This window comes from Mixia osmundae (assembly GCF_000708205.1).
Source record: "Mixia osmundae IAM 14324 unplaced genomic scaffold scaffold_3, whole genome shotgun sequence".
NCBI lineage: Eukaryota > Fungi > Basidiomycota > Mixiomycetes > Mixiales > Mixiaceae > Mixia > Mixia osmundae.
In genome coordinates, this window is record NW_014575561.1 from 662,373 (window position 1) to 682,887 (window position 20,515).

At 54.3% G+C, this 20,515-nt stretch overlaps 9 protein-coding genes across 9 annotated transcripts; 4 read left to right on the forward strand and 5 right to left on the reverse strand.

Moving 5' to 3' along the window:
* Positions 1–3: 3 nt before the first annotated feature.
* Positions 4–2,202, reverse strand: L969DRAFT_59695 (uncharacterized protein). The gene is made up of 4 exons (XM_014713885.1): positions 1,975–2,202; positions 1,097–1,927; positions 712–1,045; positions 4–373 (listed from the first exon to the last, which is right to left on the reverse strand). The coding sequence occupies exons 1-4, from the start codon at positions 1,997–1,999 to the stop codon at positions 217–219; spliced, it is 1,347 nt and encodes a 448-aa protein (XP_014569371.1). The 5' UTR covers positions 2,000–2,202; the 3' UTR covers positions 4–216.
* Positions 2,203–2,283: 81 nt separating this feature from the next.
* On the forward strand, positions 2,284–4,009 carry L969DRAFT_22718 (uncharacterized protein). The gene is made up of 8 exons (XM_014713597.1): positions 2,284–2,348; positions 2,399–2,593; positions 2,644–2,667; positions 2,718–2,812; positions 2,863–2,876; positions 2,932–3,330; positions 3,380–3,480; positions 3,534–4,009. The coding sequence occupies exons 1-8, from the start codon at positions 2,315–2,317 to the stop codon at positions 3,695–3,697; spliced, it is 1,026 nt and encodes a 341-aa protein (XP_014569083.1). The 5' UTR covers positions 2,284–2,314; the 3' UTR covers positions 3,698–4,009.
* On the reverse strand, positions 3,819–6,339 carry L969DRAFT_46550 (uncharacterized protein; the record flags this gene model as incomplete). The annotated part of the gene is made up of 6 exons (XM_014713886.1): positions 3,819–4,948; positions 5,000–5,182; positions 5,509–5,795; positions 5,854–5,927; positions 5,988–6,164; positions 6,253–6,339. The coding sequence occupies 6 exons, from the start codon at positions 6,337–6,339 to the stop codon at positions 3,819–3,821; spliced, it is 1,938 nt and encodes a 645-aa protein (XP_014569372.1).
* A 168-nt stretch (positions 6,340–6,507) lies between these two features.
* On the forward strand, positions 6,508–10,011 carry L969DRAFT_40646 (uncharacterized protein; the record flags this gene model as incomplete). Its single annotated transcript, XM_014713789.2, has 8 exons — positions 6,508–6,836; positions 6,901–7,158; positions 7,213–7,742; positions 7,793–8,562; positions 8,610–9,516; positions 9,565–9,659; positions 9,713–9,836; positions 9,881–10,011. The coding sequence occupies 8 exons, from the start codon at positions 6,508–6,510 to the stop codon at positions 10,009–10,011; spliced, it is 3,144 nt and encodes a 1,047-aa protein (XP_014569275.1).
* A 33-nt stretch (positions 10,012–10,044) lies between these two features.
* L969DRAFT_85999 (uncharacterized protein) lies at positions 10,045–13,607 on the reverse strand. The gene is made up of 3 exons (XM_014713887.1): positions 12,654–13,607; positions 11,058–12,605; positions 10,045–11,002 (listed from the first exon to the last, which is right to left on the reverse strand). The coding sequence occupies exons 1-3, from the start codon at positions 13,438–13,440 to the stop codon at positions 10,125–10,127; spliced, it is 3,213 nt and encodes a 1,070-aa protein (XP_014569373.1). The 5' UTR covers positions 13,441–13,607; the 3' UTR covers positions 10,045–10,124.
* Positions 13,608–13,756: 149 nt separating this feature from the next.
* On the reverse strand, positions 13,757–15,232 carry L969DRAFT_86000 (uncharacterized protein). The gene is made up of 5 exons (XM_014713888.1): positions 15,048–15,232; positions 14,734–14,992; positions 14,305–14,680; positions 14,105–14,252; positions 13,757–13,849 (listed from the first exon to the last, which is right to left on the reverse strand). The coding sequence occupies exons 1-5, from the start codon at positions 15,206–15,208 to the stop codon at positions 13,831–13,833; spliced, it is 963 nt and encodes a 320-aa protein (XP_014569374.1). The 5' UTR covers positions 15,209–15,232; the 3' UTR covers positions 13,757–13,830.
* A 61-nt stretch (positions 15,233–15,293) lies between these two features.
* On the forward strand, positions 15,294–16,603 carry L969DRAFT_86002 (uncharacterized protein). Its single transcript, XM_014713889.1, has 6 exons — positions 15,294–15,354; positions 15,409–15,537; positions 15,594–15,717; positions 15,774–15,880; positions 15,933–16,231; positions 16,281–16,603. The coding sequence occupies exons 1-6, from the start codon at positions 15,317–15,319 to the stop codon at positions 16,586–16,588; spliced, it is 1,005 nt and encodes a 334-aa protein (XP_014569375.1). The 5' UTR covers positions 15,294–15,316; the 3' UTR covers positions 16,589–16,603.
* A 56-nt stretch (positions 16,604–16,659) lies between these two features.
* L969DRAFT_46642 (uncharacterized protein) lies at positions 16,660–17,481 on the reverse strand (the record flags this gene model as incomplete). The annotated part of the gene is made up of 4 exons (XM_014713890.1): positions 16,660–16,808; positions 16,862–16,928; positions 17,115–17,284; positions 17,334–17,481. 4 exons carry the CDS (start codon positions 17,479–17,481, stop codon positions 16,660–16,662), a joined length of 534 nt encoding a protein of 177 aa, XP_014569376.1.
* A 251-nt stretch (positions 17,482–17,732) lies between these two features.
* L969DRAFT_16135 (uncharacterized protein) lies at positions 17,733–20,505 on the forward strand (the record flags this gene model as incomplete). Its single annotated transcript, XM_014713547.1, has 3 exons — positions 17,733–18,948; positions 19,000–19,651; positions 19,707–20,505. 3 exons carry the CDS (start codon positions 17,733–17,735, stop codon positions 20,503–20,505), a joined length of 2,667 nt encoding a protein of 888 aa, XP_014569033.1.
* Between the last annotated feature and the right edge of the window lie 10 nt (positions 20,506–20,515).

Sequence of the window (20,515 nt, forward strand, 5' to 3'; positions counted from 1 at the left end):
AATCTTTGATTAGTGAGGCTGCCAAAAGAAGCTCGGCAAGGGCTGCTCATTGTTGTCCTCAGCTACTGCGACGCGAAGAGACGACAGGTGGACATCTATAGGATGGAGGTCACGCTGTCCAGCTCTCGTCTTTTCGCTTCATGATAGCTCAGTCAACATCCTTCCTAATGCTCCTTTCCCATTCCCGCTCTTTCCTGTCCTCAGTACGCAGTCAATTCAGACGGCTGCGACGTCTCTCGGAAATTTATGCTCGCGGATCCTGGTCGTCTGACGACGGTGTATGGCCGGGATGCTTCCATGTTCGAGAAGAACGATCGAGGCTTTAAATTTAGCCGCTTGCATGCACACTGTGTGCCTAGTCATTGCAATGTGGCTATTGTACGAGTCGAACAAAATCAGCATCGCACATCTGCAAGCTCTCAATGTGACTTGATGCCATACAGATCAATCCGCACGTTGTATACGCCTCTATGCGAAAAGAGCTATCAATGCATTGAAGTCGAAGGAGTTTCTCTATTTCTTGGATCTAGCTCTGGATTGGTGTATTTGTTGAGCGACATCACCATCGGGTGCGCTTTGCATTTCCCTCTCACGCGTAGATAGCTGCGGTCTGTCTGGGTGCAGTGAGTGGGACACAGACACGATCTGCACCCTGGCGTTGCCGATGTGGAGCAATGCATGCGTAGACAACTGAGCTCGTCGTCTGCATACTCGACAGTCTCTGCGATCCAGACGGGCACTTTGTCGAGCTGATCTTTGAGGGGTATGCTTTCGTCATGATGCAACAGCACGATCGGATGAACGGTGTACGCATACGCAGAGAGGCCTGGCTTTGACAGTCTGCCAATCTCGCGTCCAAGGAGCTGGACCTCACGTCTGGCCAGATGGAGACCGATCGACTTGAGATCGAGAAAGCCTTTGAGTTTCTCTACTTTCGCATGTCGCTGCCAGATCATATGCGCAGTAAGCTCTCGTTCGAGGCGTGCAAGTACTGCTGCGTGGCTGATTTGCCATGCTGTATACTGCTTGTATCGTTTGTCAATGACTGCAGACAAACATCAGCGACATGTGTAACATAGCAGGAGACAGAACGGACGTCGTGCAGCTTTTGCCACTTCATCAAGCGGTATCTGTACCTCTCCGCAGTGAAAGACGTACTGACGGCAGAGATCCATGAGCTCGTCTGTGACAAATTCGGGCAGATCGGGTGCCCAAATCTCTTCGCCGCTGAGGCCAAAGAGACGCTTGTCGACCATCCAGAGACTGATCTGCCTTTGCCAGGCGTCTTGCATGATTTCCACGGGATCATAGTTCTCAGGCGGATGTCTCTGCGCCGCTGCATAGGACCAGTAGGCGACAGAATGGTCTCTGAGTGTTCTCTCCCACCTGTGCATATCGATGCCGCGTAGGTAGCATTTGCGACAGAAGCTGTAGTACCGTCCATTGTTGACGATGGCTCGATGTGGGTAACGCTCGTAATGGTTACACGCAACACAGATAAAGTTGTACTGCCTTGCAGCAGCCTCTCTCGCACGCTTGCCGGCTTGGCCAACGTCGTTACCCATCGGGATGTCCATTACTTGACACCAGATGACATCTTGCCTCATAACGTAGCGAAGTGTGCGACATACTTGCTGGAGCACGAAGAGATCGCCCGTGTTATCGTGACCGGTTTCGGTCACTATACTAGTGAGCACTTCGACGGGCAATCCGAGCAAGCCCGATGGTCGATCCGAGGCGTGCGAACTCGGATAGTCCTCAGAAGGGACTGCATGGTGGCTGTACGTGATAGATTGGCGCTTTTGTCCTTGCAAATGTCGACGCGCAAGCTGGTAAGGGTTGTAAGGGTCTGCATGCCGGCTTTGCTCCGTATACTCAGTCACCAGATTGTCGTCCTCATCTGACAGGGCTTCTGCTGAGCCTGTATCTGTGCGAGCCGATGAGCGGTAGGGTCGGAATTGCAGGTCATCCCACCTGAGAGCTGCTCTTCGTCGTCCATTCTGACAGTGTCCGCGGTCAACCGTGCTGAGCTGAGAAGTGGTCGGAGAATCTCAAGCCATGTGCCGATCTCGCAAAGTGTGTGAAGAGATGTGCGCTCACAATCAAAGCTGATCAAACCAAGATAAGCCGAGATATGGCGTACGCTGACGCTCGCTGCGCTCAGATGGGAAATGGATGCAGCCAGCAAACGCAGCTTTCACCTAGCGCGCGACAACAGCGACGTCGACGCGTCACGCGGCACCGGTTGCACCGGACCGGAGGTGGAGAAATTAACGAGGTCGCGTCGCAGCAATCTGGCAATCAATCTGCAGCAATGACGACAAAGCAGGCACCGCCGATAGACATCTGTGCGAAGACTGCATGTCAGAATGTGCATAGACTGATCAGAGTGACACAGCGAAATCTCGATATGATCAGTCCAAGTTCAGCGGGCGTTTGCGACATTTCATAGAGATCACTTCGCCCCTTACGCTCTTTTACTCCTCTCAAGATCTCATAAACGCTCAGAAGCTCGTACAAGACTACAAAGATGGCAAGCGATCAGATCTGTACAATCAGCAGGGCGAGCAGAGGATTTGGAAAGCAAAGCAGCGTGAGCTTGTCCCGCATTTCCTGTGCCCCCGACTCTGACGTCAAAGCCAGTCGTCGACAGCTCGATACATCCAGGTGATCCTGATAGCTCTCGATGCTCCAGTAGAGCCTAAGCTCCTCGGCAGATACCGGGTTGCCAGTGCCTCTACCATTTCGGCTAAGCGCGTTCGTGCCGACCAACCTTTTCGTCGTCGGCGGCATGCTCATGCCCAATCCATCTGTGAGTAGGCCTCTAACACTCACGCGTACATAGTGCTCATCATTCTGCAGATGCGCGCAATCATGTCAGTCTGCGTCGAATCTGCTCGCTGAGCAATTCCCTCAAGCCTGAACTCGCAGCTTTTGGCAATGGGCAAATCAGACCCTGAACGTCTGTGTGAACTATGCCAATGCGAACAAGAGTATCGAAATGTCGACTGCCGAGATCGGTACAGCATATGCGACCGCCACGAGCGTGTCCGTCGCCATTGCGGTCGGCCTGAACCAGCTTGTACCACGATTAAAAGTCGCTGCTTCGACGAAGGCGTTACTCGGCAGGCTCGTTCCTTTTGTTGCAGTAGCAACTGCAGGCTGTGCCAACATCGGTCTCATGCGATGGAAAGAGATAAGAGACGGCATCGATGTCTTTGCACCTGGATCGGAAGACGAAGAAGAGAAACCGAAAAGTCTGGGCAAGAGTAGCGTTGCAGGCTCACTCGCCATATCGCAGACTGCTGCCAGTCGTGTGTTGACGAATATGTGCGTCTCTCTTTACTCCCCGGAACAGACGCTCACGGTGAACTGGCAGACCCACATTGATCATACCCCCGGTCACTATGACTTTCCTGCTCAGCAAGGGCTTCTTCCAAGGTCCTCGAGGAAAACGAGTCGAATCAGTAGTGCATCTGGGCAAGCCACACTTTCTGCCAATCAGAGTACCTGTAGCTCATACGTGTCCACAGGCTTGATCGGTACAAGCTTACTGCTCTTCTTGCCTCCTGCGATCGCAGTCTTTCCCCAACGAGCAACAGTCTCAACGTCAACGCTAGAAGAAAAGTATAGAGATCTCAAGGATCCGAAAACTGGCAAACCACTGAGCACGGTCGAATTCAACAAAGGCCTTTGATCGGCTGCCGGGAAACCAAAGCATGGACTGAGGATGCATGTGCAGGAAATGGATACATTGTTATACTAGCGGCATGCAGTACAAGCGCAGGAGTGGCAACGACAGTAGAAGGCGGTTGAAGTCAGATGACAAGACGATTGAGCACCGACAGTTTAGCGTGCGAGTGTACGAATGAGCTGTGCGGCCACATGAGCGGGTCACCCCATACTCGTAAACGCTCATACCGAGACAGACTGAAGCCAACGATGGAGCCGGTGACAAAGACGAGGCTGATAACGCCAATGGCTTGCCAGGAGATGCAAGAGACTGCCTCGATCCAGATAGACGGCTTGAGCCAATCTGACCACTTTGCTGCAGGCTCATGAGGCGGATGACTTGGCTGTTGCTTGCCCGTGCGACTGGCTCGTTGGCGTGGTCGAGCTTGACGCGTGCGAGAAGGATTGCGACGGCGTTCCTGGCCCGAGTCTGAAGACGAGGGCGATGTCGTATCATCGACAAGAGGTAAGGCTTGTGAGCCCGTGTGTGGCGTTGCGACATCCCCGTTCGTTCCTGTCGATGGCCGAGGCGTGATGGCTGAGCTACGCAAGGATTGACTAGGAACGATGGCGCTAGAACGTAGCGTGTCGTTGCGGATCAGCCACGGCCGCATGGGCAAGTCATCATGAGCAAAGAGCGTCGAGCGTTCTGCATTGTCATCGGAGGGCTGCTCGTGAAGTGGAGATGAGACAGTAGTAGATTTCGACATCGTGAGCAAGGTCGAAAGAGATGCCTTGATGACTTCTTCGAGCCTGCCCTGCTCTGCCTGTGCTTCGCCTCTGAAGGCAGGTTCGGCCCGATCGACAGAGGTACGCTCAGCCAAAGAGCTTGCAAACCGATCGGCCCTTGCCCAGCCAGATGCTCCGAGCAGTGTCGAATTGGTATCGCTGTCGAACGCACTCGAGTCGTCATCGGCCGCTCTAGACGACGAAGAAGATCGTGCAGATGCGTGGCTCGAGCTACGAGCTTGCGTCTGACTTGTAGGTGACAGAGCAGGGTAGGCCGACAGCATGAGTGATTGCACGTTGCCATGTTCTGCTTCTGACCGACTGGGGATTCGCTGGCTGATAACGCGACCTCTGTAGCCAATACGTGTGCCGAGCTCGGTCTCGCTGGAAGAGTCGACGAGATCGACCGCTTCGAAATCAGAAGAAGCGGCAGAGGATGACTCTGAAGGTGTGTCTGCGCCAGCTTGAGTCCAGGGGGATGTCAACTCTGCGAGCGCTTGTGAGCACGGATCGCTGCGGCACAGTGCATCATACTGACCGTCTTCCTCCTCGCTGGGCAGGGCTTGACGCGCAGCCCTCCTCGCAGCGATGCTCGCCATTCGACTGGGACCACCTGACCTTTGGGTGTACTCATTGGACGACTGCGGGTCTGACTTTTGGTTTCGTGCAGGCACATAGTCGGGGCTCGCTGGTCGTCTGGACGTGACTCGTCGTTGGCGATCTGGTAAGAAGTTCATCTCGATAGCTTATCGCGAGCTACCTCAACGAAAGCCTGAGCTGAGGGCGATCAGAGGGTGCGTTGTCAGCTGACTCGCATGCAGCGACGGCCAGGCGATGTCGGGGCTGCTCAAGTCGGTGATAAGCTGTTGACCTTACCTCTGATCGACGAGGATGACGATCTTCGGCTTGGACTGCCTGATATTGACCAGGCGGTCAGATTGCGACTACTTTAGCCGGCCGGCAAAGCGATGGCGACGCCTTGCCACTTTCGCGACGCGTTGGCTTGTCCATGCCGAGCTTGTAACCTCTTCAGCATCATCATGTTACGGAGCAGTCTGGGATGGAGGTCACGCTCATCGACGTCAGCATGGCACAGCAGAGATTGCATTCCGGCGCCCAAGCAAGAGTTTCGCAAAGTAGCTCTCTGAGGACTCGATACACGTAGGGCATGGCAGGAAGGAGCATGATCAGCATGATCTCGGCATGCACAGACCGCGCAGCCCGTTGCAGGACTTGTCTGATGCTCTAACCCTGTGAAAGCTCCTCTGTCAGCCTCGCGCCGGTGTGAGGGATCAGGGGCGCGCACGTAGACCAGCCTAAACACATCATTGTAGCTATATACCGCGCTCAGGATCAGAAGAGCACCGTCTACGACGACTGGCGGGTACTGACACGTAGTAAGAGCTGCCCTCTGGGTTGAGGACAAAGGCCTGGCTGAATTGCAACGGATTCGCGCCATCATCAACCTGTTAGCCATTGCCATAGTCAGCCTTCGAGTCACAAGGCAGACAAGGACCTTGACTCACGACAAGCTGTCCGGTGACTTGGACAAGGATCGATCTATGGTCTGGCCCTGTCGGCTGGGCGTCGAGCGTAGAGACGTTGTGCTGGACCTTTTGGAACGGCAGACCCTTTAGCTTCTCCGTGATGGCCGTCGTGCCTTGCGTGGAGGCTGACTCGAACGTGAGCATGCTCTGATCGCGCTATGGATCAGATGAAGGCACAAGGAAGCAAGCGGCCAAAAAGAGGTCAGCCCGCCAGTCCAGCCCGTGACGAGCTGGAAGAGCATACGTAGAGAGCGCTGAGATTTGAGCGGTCTGCATCAAAGACTTGATAGTAGTACGTCACAAACTGCTGTGCTACCTCTGCGAACGACATCCCGACTGGCCGGCTAGCCTGGCAAGCGCACACCTCGACGGCAAGAGAGAGGGAACCAATTCCGCCGCGTCGTGTCACCGCCGTCACGAGCTGGCTGGCTGTTCGTCGTTCGCTGGCTTTGTAGGGCAGGAGCGCCAGATCGTCGAGGAGTGCTCCCCAAGGCTCGGCATGGATGGTGCCTCGAACCGTTTGCAGGCGGACAGAGACTATTCGTATCGAGATGATCATTCGTCGGCGCTCTCAGTGATTTCACAGGCACAGAGAAATGGCCACCAGGGCGATCAGGATGAGGAGGATGCACAGTCACAGCTAGACAGTCGGCTGGACGGCCTGTCCGTCTACGATGATACGCAGACCGAGTCGGGAGAACCGGCTGACTTGCTCGATGACGGAGCACATTCACACGCCAATGGAAAGCACAACGGCAGAGACGATGCTGATTTTGCAGACGGCATCCTCGACGATCTCTCGAGGGATCTGCCTCCTCATGCATGCTCGTACGTCCCGCCGTCACCCCGCTGTTGAGGCTGCCAGATAACGTCTGACGCGTGCATGACACAGCTACTGTGGCATCCATAATGCTGCTTGTGTGATCGAGTGCCTCACTTGCCACCGCTGGTTCTGCAACTCTCGCGGCTCCACCTCGGGCTCACACATTGTCAATCATCTCGTTCGTGCCAAGCACAAGGAAGTCAAACTCCACCAGGATGGTCCTCTTGGCGACACCGTGCCCGAATGTTACAACTGTGGCGCAAAGAACGTCTTCATTCTTGGCTTCATACCCGCCAAATCAGACACCGTCGTCGTGCTCCTGTGCAGGTGAGCATCGGCCTCTGTTGCACGCTCGAGCGCCTTTGTCTCATTGCAGGACAGACAACCTTGCGCGGCGGTACAGACGTCCAAGGACATCATCTGGGATACAGCTCAGTGGTCACCCCTCATCGAAGACCGCAGCTTCCTGTCCTGGCTCGTCAAGGTTCCAACAGAGCAAGAGCAGCTGCGTGCTCGCCAGATCACCTTTCAGCAGATCAACAAACTCGAGGAGCTCTGGAAAGACAATGCAGCTGCTACCGTCGAGGATCTCGAGAAGCCAGGCATTGACGACGAGCCTCAGCCCATCTTGCTCAAGTACGAAGATGCGTACCAGTATCAGAACATATTCGGTCCTCTCGTCAAGATCGAAGCAGACTACGACAAGAAGCTCAAGGAAGCTCAAACGCAGGACGATCTCATCGTCAGATGGGATATGGGTCTCAATCAGAAGCGCGTGGCCTGGTTCCGTTTGCCCAAGCTAGAATCGGGCGAGGTCAGACTCGCTGTCGGCGACGAGCTCAAGCTGCGATACGACGGCACACTCCACAAGCATTGGGATGGCCTTGGCCACGTCATCAAAGTACCCAACAGTCAGTTTGCTGTCCTTGCACAACGACTCAAGCTCACGAGTCCTGATCAGATATCTCGGACGAAGTTGCTCTGGAGCTCCGCAAGAACGATGGCGTACCTCACGATTGCACTCACAACTTCTCTGCCGATTTCATCTGGAAATCTACCAGCTTCGATCGCATGCAATTGGCCATGAAGACCTTTGCCGTCGACGAGCAGTCTGTCAGCGGCTACATCTACCACAAGCTCATGGGTCACGAGGCCGCTGTACCCACCGTCTTGCGCACGCCTATGCCCAAAAGAGTCTCTGCGCCCAATCTGCCAGATCTCAATCATTCCCAAGTCTATGCTGTCAAGAGCGTGCTCCAGAAGCCTCTCAGTCTCATCCAGGGACCGCCCGGAACGGGCAAGACGGTCACTTCAGCTTCGATCGTCTACCACCTGGCAACGATGAGCCAGGGCCAAGTGCTCGTCACTGCACCCTCGAACGTTGCAGTCGATCAGCTGACTGAGAAGATCCACACAACTGGTTTGAAGGTCGTCAGAATCACTGCCAAGTCTCGAGAAGCGCTCGAGTCGTCCATCAGTCATCTGACGCTTCACGAGCAAGTCGCCAACAACGATACGCATGTTGAGCTCCAGAAGCTCATCCAGCTCAAGACGGAGCAAGGCGAGTTGAGCAGCAGTGACGAACGCAAATTCAAGAGCCTCACCAGAGCATGCGAGCGAGAGATTCTTACCAATGCCGATGTCATCTGCTGCACCTGCGTTGGCTGTGGCGATCCTCGCTTGTCAAAGATCAAGTTCCGCACAGTGCTCATCGATGAAGCGACGCAAGCTGTATGTCTGACTATCTCGTGAACGACATGCGCTGAACTCGCATGCAGACCGAGCCAGAGTGCATGATTCCCCTGACCTTTGGCGTCAAGCAGCTCGTTATGGTCGGCGATCATTCCCAGCTCGGTCCGACGATCATGAGCAAGAAAGCTGCCCGCGCTGGCTTGACGCAATCGCTATTCGAGCGTCTCGTTCTGCTTGGTAATAGGCCCATCCGCTTACAGGTCCAGTATCGCATGCACCCGTGCTTATCGGAATTCCCTTCCAACATGTTCTACGAAGGATCACTACAGAATGGAGTCACTGCTCCCGAACGTATCAAGAAGAATGTCGACTTCCCATGGCCACAGCCTACAACGCCGATGTACTTCCATCAGAACCTCGGTCAGGAAGAGATCTCATCAAGCGGTACATCCTTCCTCAATCGTACAGAGGCAGCCAACGTCGAGAAAGTCGTCACACGACTGTTCAAATCGGGCGTCATGCCTCATCAAATTGGCATCGTCACGCCCTATGAGGGACAGCGAGCTTACATTGCCAATTACATGCTGTTCAACGGCTCGCTCAAGAAGGAGCTTTACAAGGACATTGAAGTTGCCAGTGTCGATGCGTTCCAAGGCCGAGAGAAGGACTACATCTTACTCAGCTGCGTCAGAAGCAATGAACACCAGGGCATCGGCTTCTTGAACGATCCTCGACGACTCAACGTCGCTCTGACCCGTGCAAAGTATGGTCTTGTCATCCTGGGCAATCCCAAAGTACTCAGCAAACATGCGCTCTGGCACTACTTGCTTACACACTACAAAGAAAAGGGTTGCCTCGTCGAAGGGCCGCTAAGCAACCTGCAGCCGAGTCTCATCCAGCTGTCGAAGCCGCGTCGCCCTTACAATCGCTCCGAGACGGCCAATCGGTTTGAGGCTACCATACAAGATGCAGCTCATGACAACCTCCCAGAAGGTACGTCTCTGTCCTTCTGTGTGGTTTCCCCGCTGACATTCAAGATAGCTGTGAGAGGCAATACGCCTGCTCGCTTCGAGCCGGGCTTCTTTGCCAATCACGACCGGGCCGGCTACATCCCATCTGACGTCCAATCTCTTCGAGTAAGCCTGACCAGCGAAGCAATCAGTGATCGTGCTGACGCTCATTTTCTCAGAGCCAAGCCACCTATTCCTCTGGCCTACCCTCATTCTCCTCGAGGCGCAGCTACGCTTCGTCGACAATCTCTCAAGACCTTGCAAGCCAAGACGCCAATAGCATCAAAGACGATGATGATGAGAGTGCAATCACCGACTTTTGATCGATTTGACTCGGCTTCGATCAGACGAAGGCGCTTTCGATGAGCGCAGATGTGCTCAATGCGCCCTAGCGGCGCCAGGCAGAGCACGATGGAGCGAAGCGTTCTACGCTCGCTCGGTGCTGGTCAGGCAGCCTGATGTCTGTCAACGCTACTAGAGCGCCTTATTGCAGACAAGCATCTGCGCCATAAGAGACATCTTGGTATGTCTGCGCCGAATGTGCAGAACAACATGCTGCAGGGTGGTATCATGCAATGCTAACGAGACAATTTACAGATGACTTTGCAGTTTTGGCTCCTCTACAGGTGTCGCGAGCGGACCTCTCTCTATCTTTGCGCGGAAAGCCTCCTCGTCTTCGATCAGTATGATACCCTCTCGTACAGGCTCCTGCTTGAGCTCGTTGAGTGCTGCGTCCAACTTGCTGCGGACGTCTCCCGGAAGCTTAGTGTCCCCGATCAACGCTGCGACCTTGCTTTCCAATTCTGCAAGAGTCGGTCGGCTTTGAGCGAATTCGCTGCTGACTTCGGCGTCCGAAAGCAGAGTGAGAATAGGTTCTACGGAATCCGCTTGTAGTCTTTGCGAGTTGATATGAATGGACAGCTGTGCTCGTGTCGACGATGAAGGATGCACATGAGTCATGAAGAACTCGAGCGCTTCCCGCTTCGTCAGGGTCGCCAGTAGCTCTGCATCTCGTGCCTTGCGGCTGAAGTCGTAGTAACCAGAGTGTATGTGTGCCCAGTATTCGCTGGTCTCAGAGTTGAGGTTCTTGTGATCCTCCAGGTACTTGTTTTGTAGACTTGTTCGCTGTTTCTCGAAGTCGCCCTCCGACATGCTCTCCAGGTGCTGCTTGAAGGTGTCCAGGAAGTGTTCGATCCTGCCTTCAACGTACGGCGCGGAGCGCTCGCTCTGAACTAAGAAGCTGAGGCCGCACATGCCGATCGAAGCGCGTGGCATCGAAAAGACTATATAGCCCAGCTGCTCCTGTGTTCGCAGCTGATTGAAGCATGGCTCGCTGACGAGCTGACCCAGCAACCGTAGATTGACCCTCAAGCGTTGATCGGCATCGTCGCCGAAGTAACAGTGGTATTCAATCGCAGAATTGAGCTGCGCAGGATCGGGTGCTTGGAGTCTCAACAGATGCTGTGTTGCTACAGTGACAATCCAGAGATCAGTTCAGCCAGCTCGGAGAGCACAAGGAATCACCTTTAGGCAAGAGCAGGCAGCGCATCTTGGGTATATCGGCGGGCGCAAGCGCTTTTGGCGCGAGCATGTTTTCGACCATGCGCGTCATATCCAAGGCAGTAGATTTGAGAACATTGCCATGGACAAGGCCCTCGAGAGCAAAAGACTCGTATAAGACCGGAATGAATGATTGCACGTCGTCACGTGTGATGTTCGGCAGAACGCGCAGTAGATCTTCTGCCAGATGGTTCGTTTCGGTCGTGACGTGACGCATGTGCACTTGCGCATGCTCCCATGGCTGCCTCAATCGGGCGTTGACGTAATTGCGTCTGAGCTGATCTTTGATCAAATCAAAGCGCTGCTGGTCAATTTCAAGGGTCTTCATACGTTCGAGGAGAACTTTGAGAAGCACCGGCAATTTGTCATTGTAGCCGCCGATAGTGATCATCAAGCCGTTGTCGGCCCTGCTGAGGTCGTACGATAGACCAGCGAGATCAGCATCGTAAGAATACTCCGTCAGACTATCGGTGATCAGGCGAACATAGAGGTTGGTCTTCAGCACAGCTTCGTTCCCAGTCAGCATTGCCGGCGTCTTGAGGACGAAGAGGACTGTCGCACGCGGTACCCACCATCTGTCGTCCTTTTTGTGCCAGACCTGCGAGATTGGTGATTGATGAATAAGGGTTGGCCGTCTCACGATCGCCTTGCCTTTCTGTTGCTCGAAGATGTCTAGATTTGCCGGTATGAAAGAGTTGGGCTCTGGTAGAGCAAGGTCATCGCCTGGTTCTTCATTCACAGATCGTTGCGATTGTGAAATAAGAGATTGCGAAAGCGGTGTGATCTTATATTCTGTGCCGTACCACTGCTCCTTGCTGTCCCAATCGAGACCGGGCAATGGATCATGACAGGCAATCGAGACACGACAATTTTCGACTGCCAGCGAAGCCATAGACTCGGCGATAAGTTTCGGGTCAAACACCTTTGGCAGCCAAGGCGAGGATAGCACCCATTCGCGAGGAACCGGTTGCTGCATCTGTCCGCAGATTGTCGTGACTTCTCGCTGCGGAGGCGGCTTCTCCATGAATCTGAACGCGATCTCCGAAAGCTGCTGTACTTCCTTCCATGCCCATTCTTGCGGTGGAGTTGCCTTGAGCAGATTGAGATACTTGAAGATAGCCAAGGCGACTTCTTGGTGATGGGCAAGGCCCTGCTCAGTGAGTGCAAGAGAGACCTTGAAAAGCTCGAAGCCAGTTGCGCCTTGGCCTTGACCAGCAGAGAGTGAGTCAGCCCAGCCTTTCGCTTTGAGGTGCGACAAGATCGAGCCCTTGCCCTCATGTCCCACGTAATGACCCAAGAGCTGGGCTGGCTTGGTCGCGTAAAGCGTCGTCTGATCGGGAAACGGGAAAGTCAAATCGAGAGAGCGAGTATCTTTGACTGTTTTTGCGGCCACAAGCGTCTGGAGCTCCTTGCTGGTCAAAGGCGAGCCGAAGAAGGTGGGTGGCGCAAGGCTTGTGTTCTTTGCTTGGGAGAAGCATTCGTGCGTCATCTCAGATAATTCGTCCAAGGAGCCTACGATGCACATTAGCTCCTGACGACAAGATGTGTGCAAGATCTTACCCCTGCCAATAATGCAGAGCTTCATTAGGTTCGCAGAGTAATGTCTCTTGTGGAACTTGAGCAGCTCGTCCCTGATGTCTATTCCCCGCTTCCTTGGCTGTGTCCACAGCGTGTCTAGATTGCCCGTACCGAAACGCCAATACCAATGCTCTCGAGAGCTGAGCGATTTCTCCAGCTGGAACAGTCGCCACATGTCAGATTGCAAGTTCTTCTTGTTCTCCGAGTCGACGGCTTGAATCTCCCTCTCGGTACAGGAAGCATCGAATAGAGGCGCAATGAAGAATTGAGCAAATCTATCTAGCGCTCCAGTCAACGCTTCAGGGTGCACATCGAAATGGTAGACTGTCTCTTCTAGACCAGTGGACGCATTCGATCGTCCAGCATTGGCAGCCAGATAGGCGGCGTACTCGTTCTCTTTGGGATACTTCTCGGTGCCCATGAAGAGCAAGTGTTCGCAGAAGTGAGCCAAGCCAGGGAGATCGGCAGGATCAGAGAGATGTCCAACGCGGACAGATATGGATGCAGCTGCTTTGTCCGTCTGAGGATCTGAGATGAGCATGACTTCGAGGCCATTGGCTAGCCTGATCAAGCGATAATCTCTATCGTCATTGGGCGATTTCTCGATCTCGCCCCCAAAGACGGCCCACTTGTTTCGCTGTACGTAACCCGGCGGCAGCGTATCCGGATTCAGATGACTGTAAGATGGTCGAAGATGAGCAGGCAAGTCGACAGAAGGTGTCAGAGCAGGCGTAGCTGCTTGCTCGAGTACGCTGACGAGATCGGTCATCTTGCTAGAACTGGCTTGTGTTGCGAAAGAGGCAAGGGGTATCCTACTCCGCAAGGCAGCTCTGTTGATAGTGCAGCTTGCCAGTGGCCTCCGGAGCTGTCTCGAATGCGAAGCAAGCCTCCTTGTGAGCATCTATTGTGCGAAACCGTTGCCCTGGCGCTTTCGATCGTACGAATTAGATGAACGCGCGGCAAGGTGACCCAAAACAAGATAACGTGTCAATACTAATCGAGTAGTGCAGCGACGGCTTCAATGCAGGCTTGATCGCTCAAATGACTTCCGGAGCAGCTATGCAGTATACACGAGAGCCAATATCGTCTCTATGCGTACGGCACATGCTAGTCTACATGCGCCCTTCTATCATGCTGCGTCGTCATAGGTAGCCCGCGTTCAGAGCATAGTGCCGAGCCTGTAGACGAAAGGGCGCCAACCGATTCAGCATCCGGTTCGACGAGCGCAACGGGAAAGGGCGAAAGAGGGGAGTAGAGCGCCTCACCGACGAGGCGCTCGTTGCAAAGGGGACTACGACTGGAACGTCGGGCCGCGATAGATGGCGTAGAGCGCCACGAGGATGAGGCTGATACTGATCAGCGAAGGCCCAAACGCCGCCAGTCGTAGTCCCCAGATAGACGTGTAGAGTGGAATGAAATCGAAATCTTCTAACCCTATAGCTTTGAGCGAGCGCATGTAGAAGCCTTCTAGATTGTGCTTCGTCTCGTCCTCTTTGCCCACTGGACAGCCTGTCAAGCGCAAGGAGAGGTTTGTCGTATCTGAGCCTTGCTGGAGCTTGATCTCCAATTCGCCATAGTGATCTGCCAGGGGGACAGATTAGCTACACGGACAAAGGAGACGGATTCAGCGGACCATCTGGCCAAGTGGGCGCTCGCCAAGTCTGCACGAAACGCTCTGGCTTGTCTACTGCTAGGACTTTGCCGACGATATTGCCACCAAAGAGCGAGACCGGTGCACCGACGACGGGCTCGATCTGAGCTACATTTCTTGTCCATTGTGGCACTTTCGTCGGGTCGGTGAGGAGCTCAAAGAGTTCGACCGCCTGTATTCGCAGATCTTCTTGGAGAGTCACGACGGCAGTGTTGATGGATTTGCTAGAGGTAGCGGGTTTGGCAGCGGCAGCAGCGGTAGTAAGCTTGGGCGCAGGCGCGGCGGGCTGACCCTTGCTCTTTGCGTCTTCATCCTCTGCAGCCTGCAGCAGATCCTTGCCGTGTACGTCTATCATGCTCTGGTTGAACATGCAATGAGCGTCGGAAGCAACTCGGTCGTGATACTGCTGACCTTGGGAAATTGCTGGAATTGGGGACGACAGAGATCTGCGAGTTTGGTCTTTGCGATAGTGTGCAGCTTGTCTGCACGCTTGCTGTCCTCTTCCGATTGATCGAGGGTCGACTCAAAGGTGTACTCCTCTTCTGACATGTCGTGGCATACTTCGAGCGCCGTCAAAGTGCCGCTCACTTCGTCCTCATCTGGGCCTCCTGGCACCGAGATCCAGCGGCAGACGATGTTGAGGTCGTAGATAGTGACCAGTTTGCTCTTTCTGTCCATGCCACTGCCATTTGAGCTTCGTTCGACGTTCAGAAAGCGTCACGGACCTCATGCCAATGTCAGAATCGCCAGTGATCTCCCTGATCGATTCAATCTTGACTCCCTCGCTCTCGAGCCCGACGAGATGTTGTTCGAACCATGTCTGCGCCCAGCTCTTGGTGTTCTTTGACCGCCAGTGCCAGTTCTTGAGGCCTGCAGACAGCGTCATTGGGTCGGTGAAGTGTGGCTCGCTCGAAAGTTCCACGTGTCAACGTCGATAGCGCGTTCCGGCGAAAGCCGTTTCGAGCAAGTCGCTCGTCTCGCCTCTTGCACTGTCATGGCGGGAATAGCAAAGGAGATCGTCACGCTAACGACGTGAGGACCTACATGCGAGGTGCTGTAGCAGTGGCTGACGGACTGGCTGCATAGACATACACTCAATGATCAAGCGGCGCTCGGGGCACAGGCAAGAGGTGACCTGACCATCTTGCTCATGGCCATCCAGACGACATGCAAGTACCTCAGCACCAACGTCCGACGTGCCCGACTGCTCAATCTGTTCGTGCATCCTCTCGTGCTTGGGTTGAGCGCTGACGCCTCGGACGGATGAACAGCGTCGGCGTAGCCGGAACGGCGAATGTGCAAGGCGAGGATCAGAAGAAGCTAGACATTATCTCCAACGACATCATGTGCAGCTCATTGAAAGCGAGTGGCAAATGTGCAGTGCTCGTCTCAGAGGTGCGCCAATACACTCGTACAGACTGAGTTGCGCTCACGCGAGTGTGGACATGTAGGAGATTGACGAGGCCATTATGATCGACGACGAGCGACTCAAGGGAAAGTACTGCGTCGTCTTTGATCCGCTCGACGGTTCGTCTAATATTGATGCTGGCGTCAACATGTCCGTTTCTCATCTGCCATGCTCTTGGCATGTGCTGACACTCGCGAACAAGTGGAACGATCTTTGGCATCTATCGCGTCGCAGAAGGTTCGAAAGGTGCAGTATCGGATGTGCTACGTCCAGGAAGAGAGATGGTCGCGGCGGGCTACTGCATGTACGGCTCCTCCGCCAATTTGGTCATCTCGACGGGCAATGGCGTCAATGGCTACACGCTCGATCAAGGCATTGGCGAGTTCATCCTCACCCACCCTGACATCAAGATTCCAGAACGCGGCAAGATCTACTCATTCAACGAGGGCAATACGCTCTACTTCCATGAACCCGTCACAAAGTATCTCGAATCTATCAAATGTACGTCCGCCTCTGCGCTCTGGTGAACATGCTTGACGTGGCAGAGCAGTTCCATCGAATGGCAAGCCATACAGTGCGCGATATATCGGCTCGATGGTCGCAGATGTACACCGTACGCTGCTCTATGGCGGCATCTTTGGCTATCCAGATGACAAAAAGTCGAAATCGGGCAAACTGCGTCTCCTCTACGAAGGTTTCCCCATGGCCTTTCTCGTCGAGCAAGCAGGCGGTCTGGCCACAACAGGCACTACTCGTATTCTCGATATCGAACCCACTAGCATCCATCAGAGAGTGCCCGTCTTCCTCGGCTCGAGGGACGATGTAAACGATCTCATGTCGTTCTACAAGTCTGAATAGGCGAAAGTATACACCAATGCATAGCATCTCACTAGATATCTATTGACCATTGCCTAGCCGAGATGCGCATCTCAGAGCTGCAGGAGAGACATGAGCTGCTGACGATAGGCATAATCGTTCTTGGATGGCTTCGCTTCCTGCGTGAGACGCTTCTCGATCGATTGAGCATCTTTGACATGTCTCTGAGCTAGCTCCTCGATCTCAGTGCTGAATCGAATCGCTAGAGGCAGAGGTCGATCAGCTTCTCGGTATACGAGAAGATCGTGTGCTCACTTTCGACGTCCAGCTTCTGGCTGAAGTCTGCGCGAAGAGCTCTTTTACGCTCCATGAGATCGTCGTACTGTTTGAGAAGTTTCGTACGTCTGTCCTATTGACGTACACTTGATGTGTGAGCTAGCCGACACATAGAGCAGCCCGCCCCACCTTCTCAAGGCTCAAATTATGTTTGATCTTCTCGAGTGCTTCACGCGTCTTCTTAACTACATCAGTATGCTCTTCGAGCATGTGCTCAATGATCTCGCTGTACTCTCGATGAGTCCCCTAGCCTTCGCAAGGAACAAGTCTCGATTGACCGAAGATTGCGCGATATCGTACTCAGAGAGCCTTTGTCGCTGAGCTCGTCGATATCCTTGCGCGTGGCACAAATTGTAGTCTCGTCGGCTTCGAACGCTGGCTTGTACAGCTCGAGAAGCAGCGCTGCGGAGACATCAGACGATGGTCGGCTTGCATGCAAAGACGAGAATACCGGGAACTGAGGAGAGGATTCGCTTGCGAAGGTGCGAAGTGCCCGATGACAAGTTGGGCTCATTGGTCCGATGAGGTGCGCGTGAGGCGGCGTCTGAGCTCTGCGATGAATCGAGTGAAGAGGTGCTGCACGAGCTGGATGCGGACATGTCGATGTGAGGAGCAAGGAGAGGGCTTGCAGCCCCGCGCGACAATGATAAAGGGGAAGAACAGGAGTGACGAAGCAGACTGATAGACCCAGGCAGATCCTTCGGAGAGCTCTTCGCCCGCAAGGCCGCAAGTCGCGTGTTTATGTCATCGACGGTTTCGCTCGTCCTTGGCAAAATAAAGGCGTGACCGAGGCGACGACAGAGTACATAGTACCGACATCACCGACTGCGTGGGGAGGTGGGGTGTTACCATGTCGACGGGGGAGATGCTCGAGAGCTACTATGCCCCCTCGAGCTCAAATTTTCAGCCGCCGCCACGACAGTCCTCAACCACCTCTCTGCCCCAAGGCGCTCGACCAGCAGCATCAACGAGCACACCTCCTGTGACTCCACCTACGATCAGTGTATCACACAGCGGCATGGGAACGCGTCGTTTCTCGAATGAGACGAGTACATCTGGCTCGACGGCAGTCCATGGCACGCCGGCAAAAGCGCAATACGCCTATCAACCGCAGCCCAACTTTGCCTCCTTCTATACACCGGATGCGGAACAGCGAGGCAGATCTCGAGAGAGAAAGAACGAGGATTCCATTCTGATGGAACAGCTCAGTCCGCCTAGCTCCTCAGGCGCACACGCCCACTTCGGCTCACAACTGGGATACATCAAAGATCACGAGAGCGAGAAGCAGCCATCTCGTGCGGAGTCTCGTGCTTCCTACAGACAGAATGCAGAGAGCAAGGCGTATGGATACAGAACCCCTCCGCCCCTGTCGAGAGCCAATACCAATGTCGATCCCGCTATGCCTGGCGGTGCAGCTCTCTACAGCACCCTCGCCAATGGATCGACGAATCAGCTCGAGTTCGCAGAGGGTGACTTTGGCAGCTCGCCACGCTCAAGACAATGCTTCCAATTCCTATCTAGGCACATCATCGTGCGATGGACAATCTTCATTCTGCCCGTGCTCTGCCTGCTCTGGATACCGGGCATCATTGGCTTGACCGCCGCGAAAGATGCAACAGTCTGGGGCGTACCGCTCGTCTGGTGGTCATCCTGGCTCTCCATCGTCTGGGTCGGTTGGTGGGGCGGAGTCGCCTTTGCGACTCTGTTGCCCGTCGTGCTGCGAATGACAATCGCCGTCGTCGCGCCGGAGACGCGAATGTATATCGACTACCTCTGCGCTCTACCGCGATCGATAGCTATCTTTGTCTGGGCGCTGCTCAACTGGATCCTCTTCCAGGTCTTCGTCACGAGCCATCAGTCTCATTCGGCGACGCACATCCTCCATCAATTTACCCAAGCTCTGTCTGGCATCTTCATTGCTTCCATCTTGCTGTTGATCGAGAAGATCATCGTGCAAGCTATCGCACACGCTTTCCACAAGAAGAGCTACGAAGACAGACTGTCGTCTCAAAAGTTTCAGATCGCGGCTCTCACCGTACTCTACGTCAATTCGCACGACATTGGCCGTACGTCTCTACTGCTCTGCTTTGCCCCAACAGCTGATGGAGTATCGACAGGCTCTGATACGCTCGATGGAGCGTTTGCGAAAACACAGAAGGACTCTGCTCGCCGTGTGCTCAAGCGAGCTGCTCAACATGTCAAAGCGATAGCTCAGACAAGCGCGACTGTACTAGGTACAGTGGCTTCCGAAGTTGCCGGCGAACGTGTCTTGCAGCCCAATTCACCGCTATCGAGGGTCACGTCTGCCCTTGCCTCGCGCAATAAGACCCGTCAGCTCGCCAGACGTATCTACTTCTCCTTCGTCCCATCAAAGCGCCACGCACTCTTCCAGTCCGATATCGAACGGTACTTCAGCTCGCCCGAAGACGCCGCAAACGCTTTCTATACGTTCGACAGAGATGGAAATGGCGACGTCTCGCTTGAAGAGCTCGAGATGGCATGCCTCGAGCTGCACAGAGAACGTCTCTCGCTCGCGTCGAGTATGCGCGATCTCGACAGCGCAGTCGCTCGAGTGGATTCAATCCTCATGACGCTGTGGTACATTGTCTCAATCCTCATCATTGTCGGCTTGCTCGATGTGTCATTCAATACGATGATTGCCTCCGCCGGTACACTCATCCTCGGTCTTTCCTGGCTCATCGGAACGACGGCTCAAGAGATCCTGGCTAGCATTATCTTCTTGCTCATCAAGCATCCCTATGATGTCGGGTTAGTCACCTTTCGTTTGCAGATGCTCAATGCTGACGTACGAGGCGATCGGCAGGGATGTTGTTCGAATTGGAGACGACAAACTGGTGGTGAAGGAGATGCACCTGCTCAGCACGATCTTCAAGAAGCTCGATGGTACGATCTCTCAGATGCCTCACACCCTCCTCAATACCAAAGCCGTTGAGAACATCCGTCGGTCTGGTCCGATATCGGAAACGTTCACGTTCGATGTCGATGTAGGCACATCCTTTGAATCGATCGAGGCTTTGACAGAGAAGATGTCGAATTGGGTCGAAAGCGAGAGGAGAGATTATCTGCCGGGCATCAATGTCCAGATCAAGGATTTCGATGCTCAGACGAAGCTCACGCTCGCTGCCGATATCAAGTATAGATCGAACTGGCAGAATGGCGCTCTACACGCGCAGAGACGCAACAAGTGGATTTGCGCTCTCAAGATATCACTGAACGAACTCAGAATCTTTGGGCCTGCCGGTGATCCAGATGCGGCTGCGGATCCGACGCTCATCAAGCTTCTTTCCAACGAACCCAGTCCGACTTATGACAGCGGCTCTGTCTCTTCGTCTGGAAAAGAAAAGGCGCCTATGTCACCTCTTGGCCAGACGCGCTCAAATGAGAGCAACGCAAGCAAGGCGACTCTGGGCGACATCCGCACGCTCAACTTCAATCAGCGCGACGTCGCCGCTCGTGATCCACTGAGCGACATCTTTGACGGCGCAGACGGCCGTGCGCCGCTCGAATCGGATACCGAAGCTCGAGGTCTTTCGCCTAGAGGCACCCAGCATCCCGGTCTTACCGCTCGCGATTTTGCTGTGCAGCAAAGCAAGAGCGTTTAGAAAGTACCGA

Excerpts from the sequence above, each read along its gene's own strand:
- L969DRAFT_59695 (XM_014713885.1), bottom strand. The coding sequence starts at position 1,999 with ATGGACGACGAAGAGCAGCTCTCAG. Across the intron at positions 1,928-1,974 it reads CGACGAAGAGCAGCTCTCAG|ATACAGGCTCAGCAGAAGCC; the intron begins GTGGGATGACCT and ends CGGCTCGCACAG. Across the intron at positions 1,046-1,096 it reads AGTGGCAAAAGCTGCACGAC|TCATTGACAAACGATACAAG; the intron begins GTCCGTTCTGTC and ends GTTTGTCTGCAG.
- L969DRAFT_22718 (XM_014713597.1), top strand. The coding sequence starts at position 2,315 with ATGACGACAAAGCAGGCACCGCCGATAGACATCT. Across the intron at positions 2,349-2,398 it reads GGCACCGCCGATAGACATCT|CGAAATCTCGATATGATCAG; the intron begins GTGCGAAGACTG and ends AGAGTGACACAG. Across the intron at positions 2,594-2,643 it reads GATTTGGAAAGCAAAGCAGC|TCGTCGACAGCTCGATACAT; the intron begins GTGAGCTTGTCC and ends CGTCAAAGCCAG.
- L969DRAFT_85999 (XM_014713887.1), bottom strand. The coding sequence starts at position 13,440 with ATGACCGATCTCGTCAGCGTACTCGAGCAAGCAGCTACGCCTGCTCTG. Across the intron at positions 12,606-12,653 it reads GCTCTGCATTATTGGCAGGG|GCTCCTTGGACGAATTATCT; the intron begins GTAAGATCTTGC and ends TGTGCATCGTAG. Across the intron at positions 11,003-11,057 it reads CTGCCTGCTCTTGCCTAAAG|CAACACAGCATCTGTTGAGA; the intron begins GTGATTCCTTGT and ends TTGTCACTGTAG.
- L969DRAFT_86000 (XM_014713888.1), bottom strand. The coding sequence starts at position 15,208 with ATGACGCTGTCTGCAGGCCTCAAGAACTGGCACTGGCGGTCAAAGAAC. Across the intron at positions 14,681-14,733 it reads AATTCCAGCAATTTCCCAAG|AGCATGATAGACGTACACGG; the intron begins GTCAGCAGTATC and ends ATGTTCAACCAG. Across the intron at positions 14,253-14,304 it reads AGCGCCCACTTGGCCAGATG|ATCACTATGGCGAATTGGAG; the intron begins GTCCGCTGAATC and ends TCCCCCTGGCAG.
- L969DRAFT_86002 (XM_014713889.1), top strand. The coding sequence starts at position 15,317 with ATGGCGGGAATAGCAAAGGAGATCGTCACGCTAACGAC. Across the intron at positions 15,538-15,593 it reads CGTGCCCGACTGCTCAATCT|CGTCGGCGTAGCCGGAACGG; the intron begins GTTCGTGCATCC and ends ACGGATGAACAG. Across the intron at positions 15,718-15,773 it reads GTGCAGTGCTCGTCTCAGAG|GAGATTGACGAGGCCATTAT; the intron begins GTGCGCCAATAC and ends GTGGACATGTAG.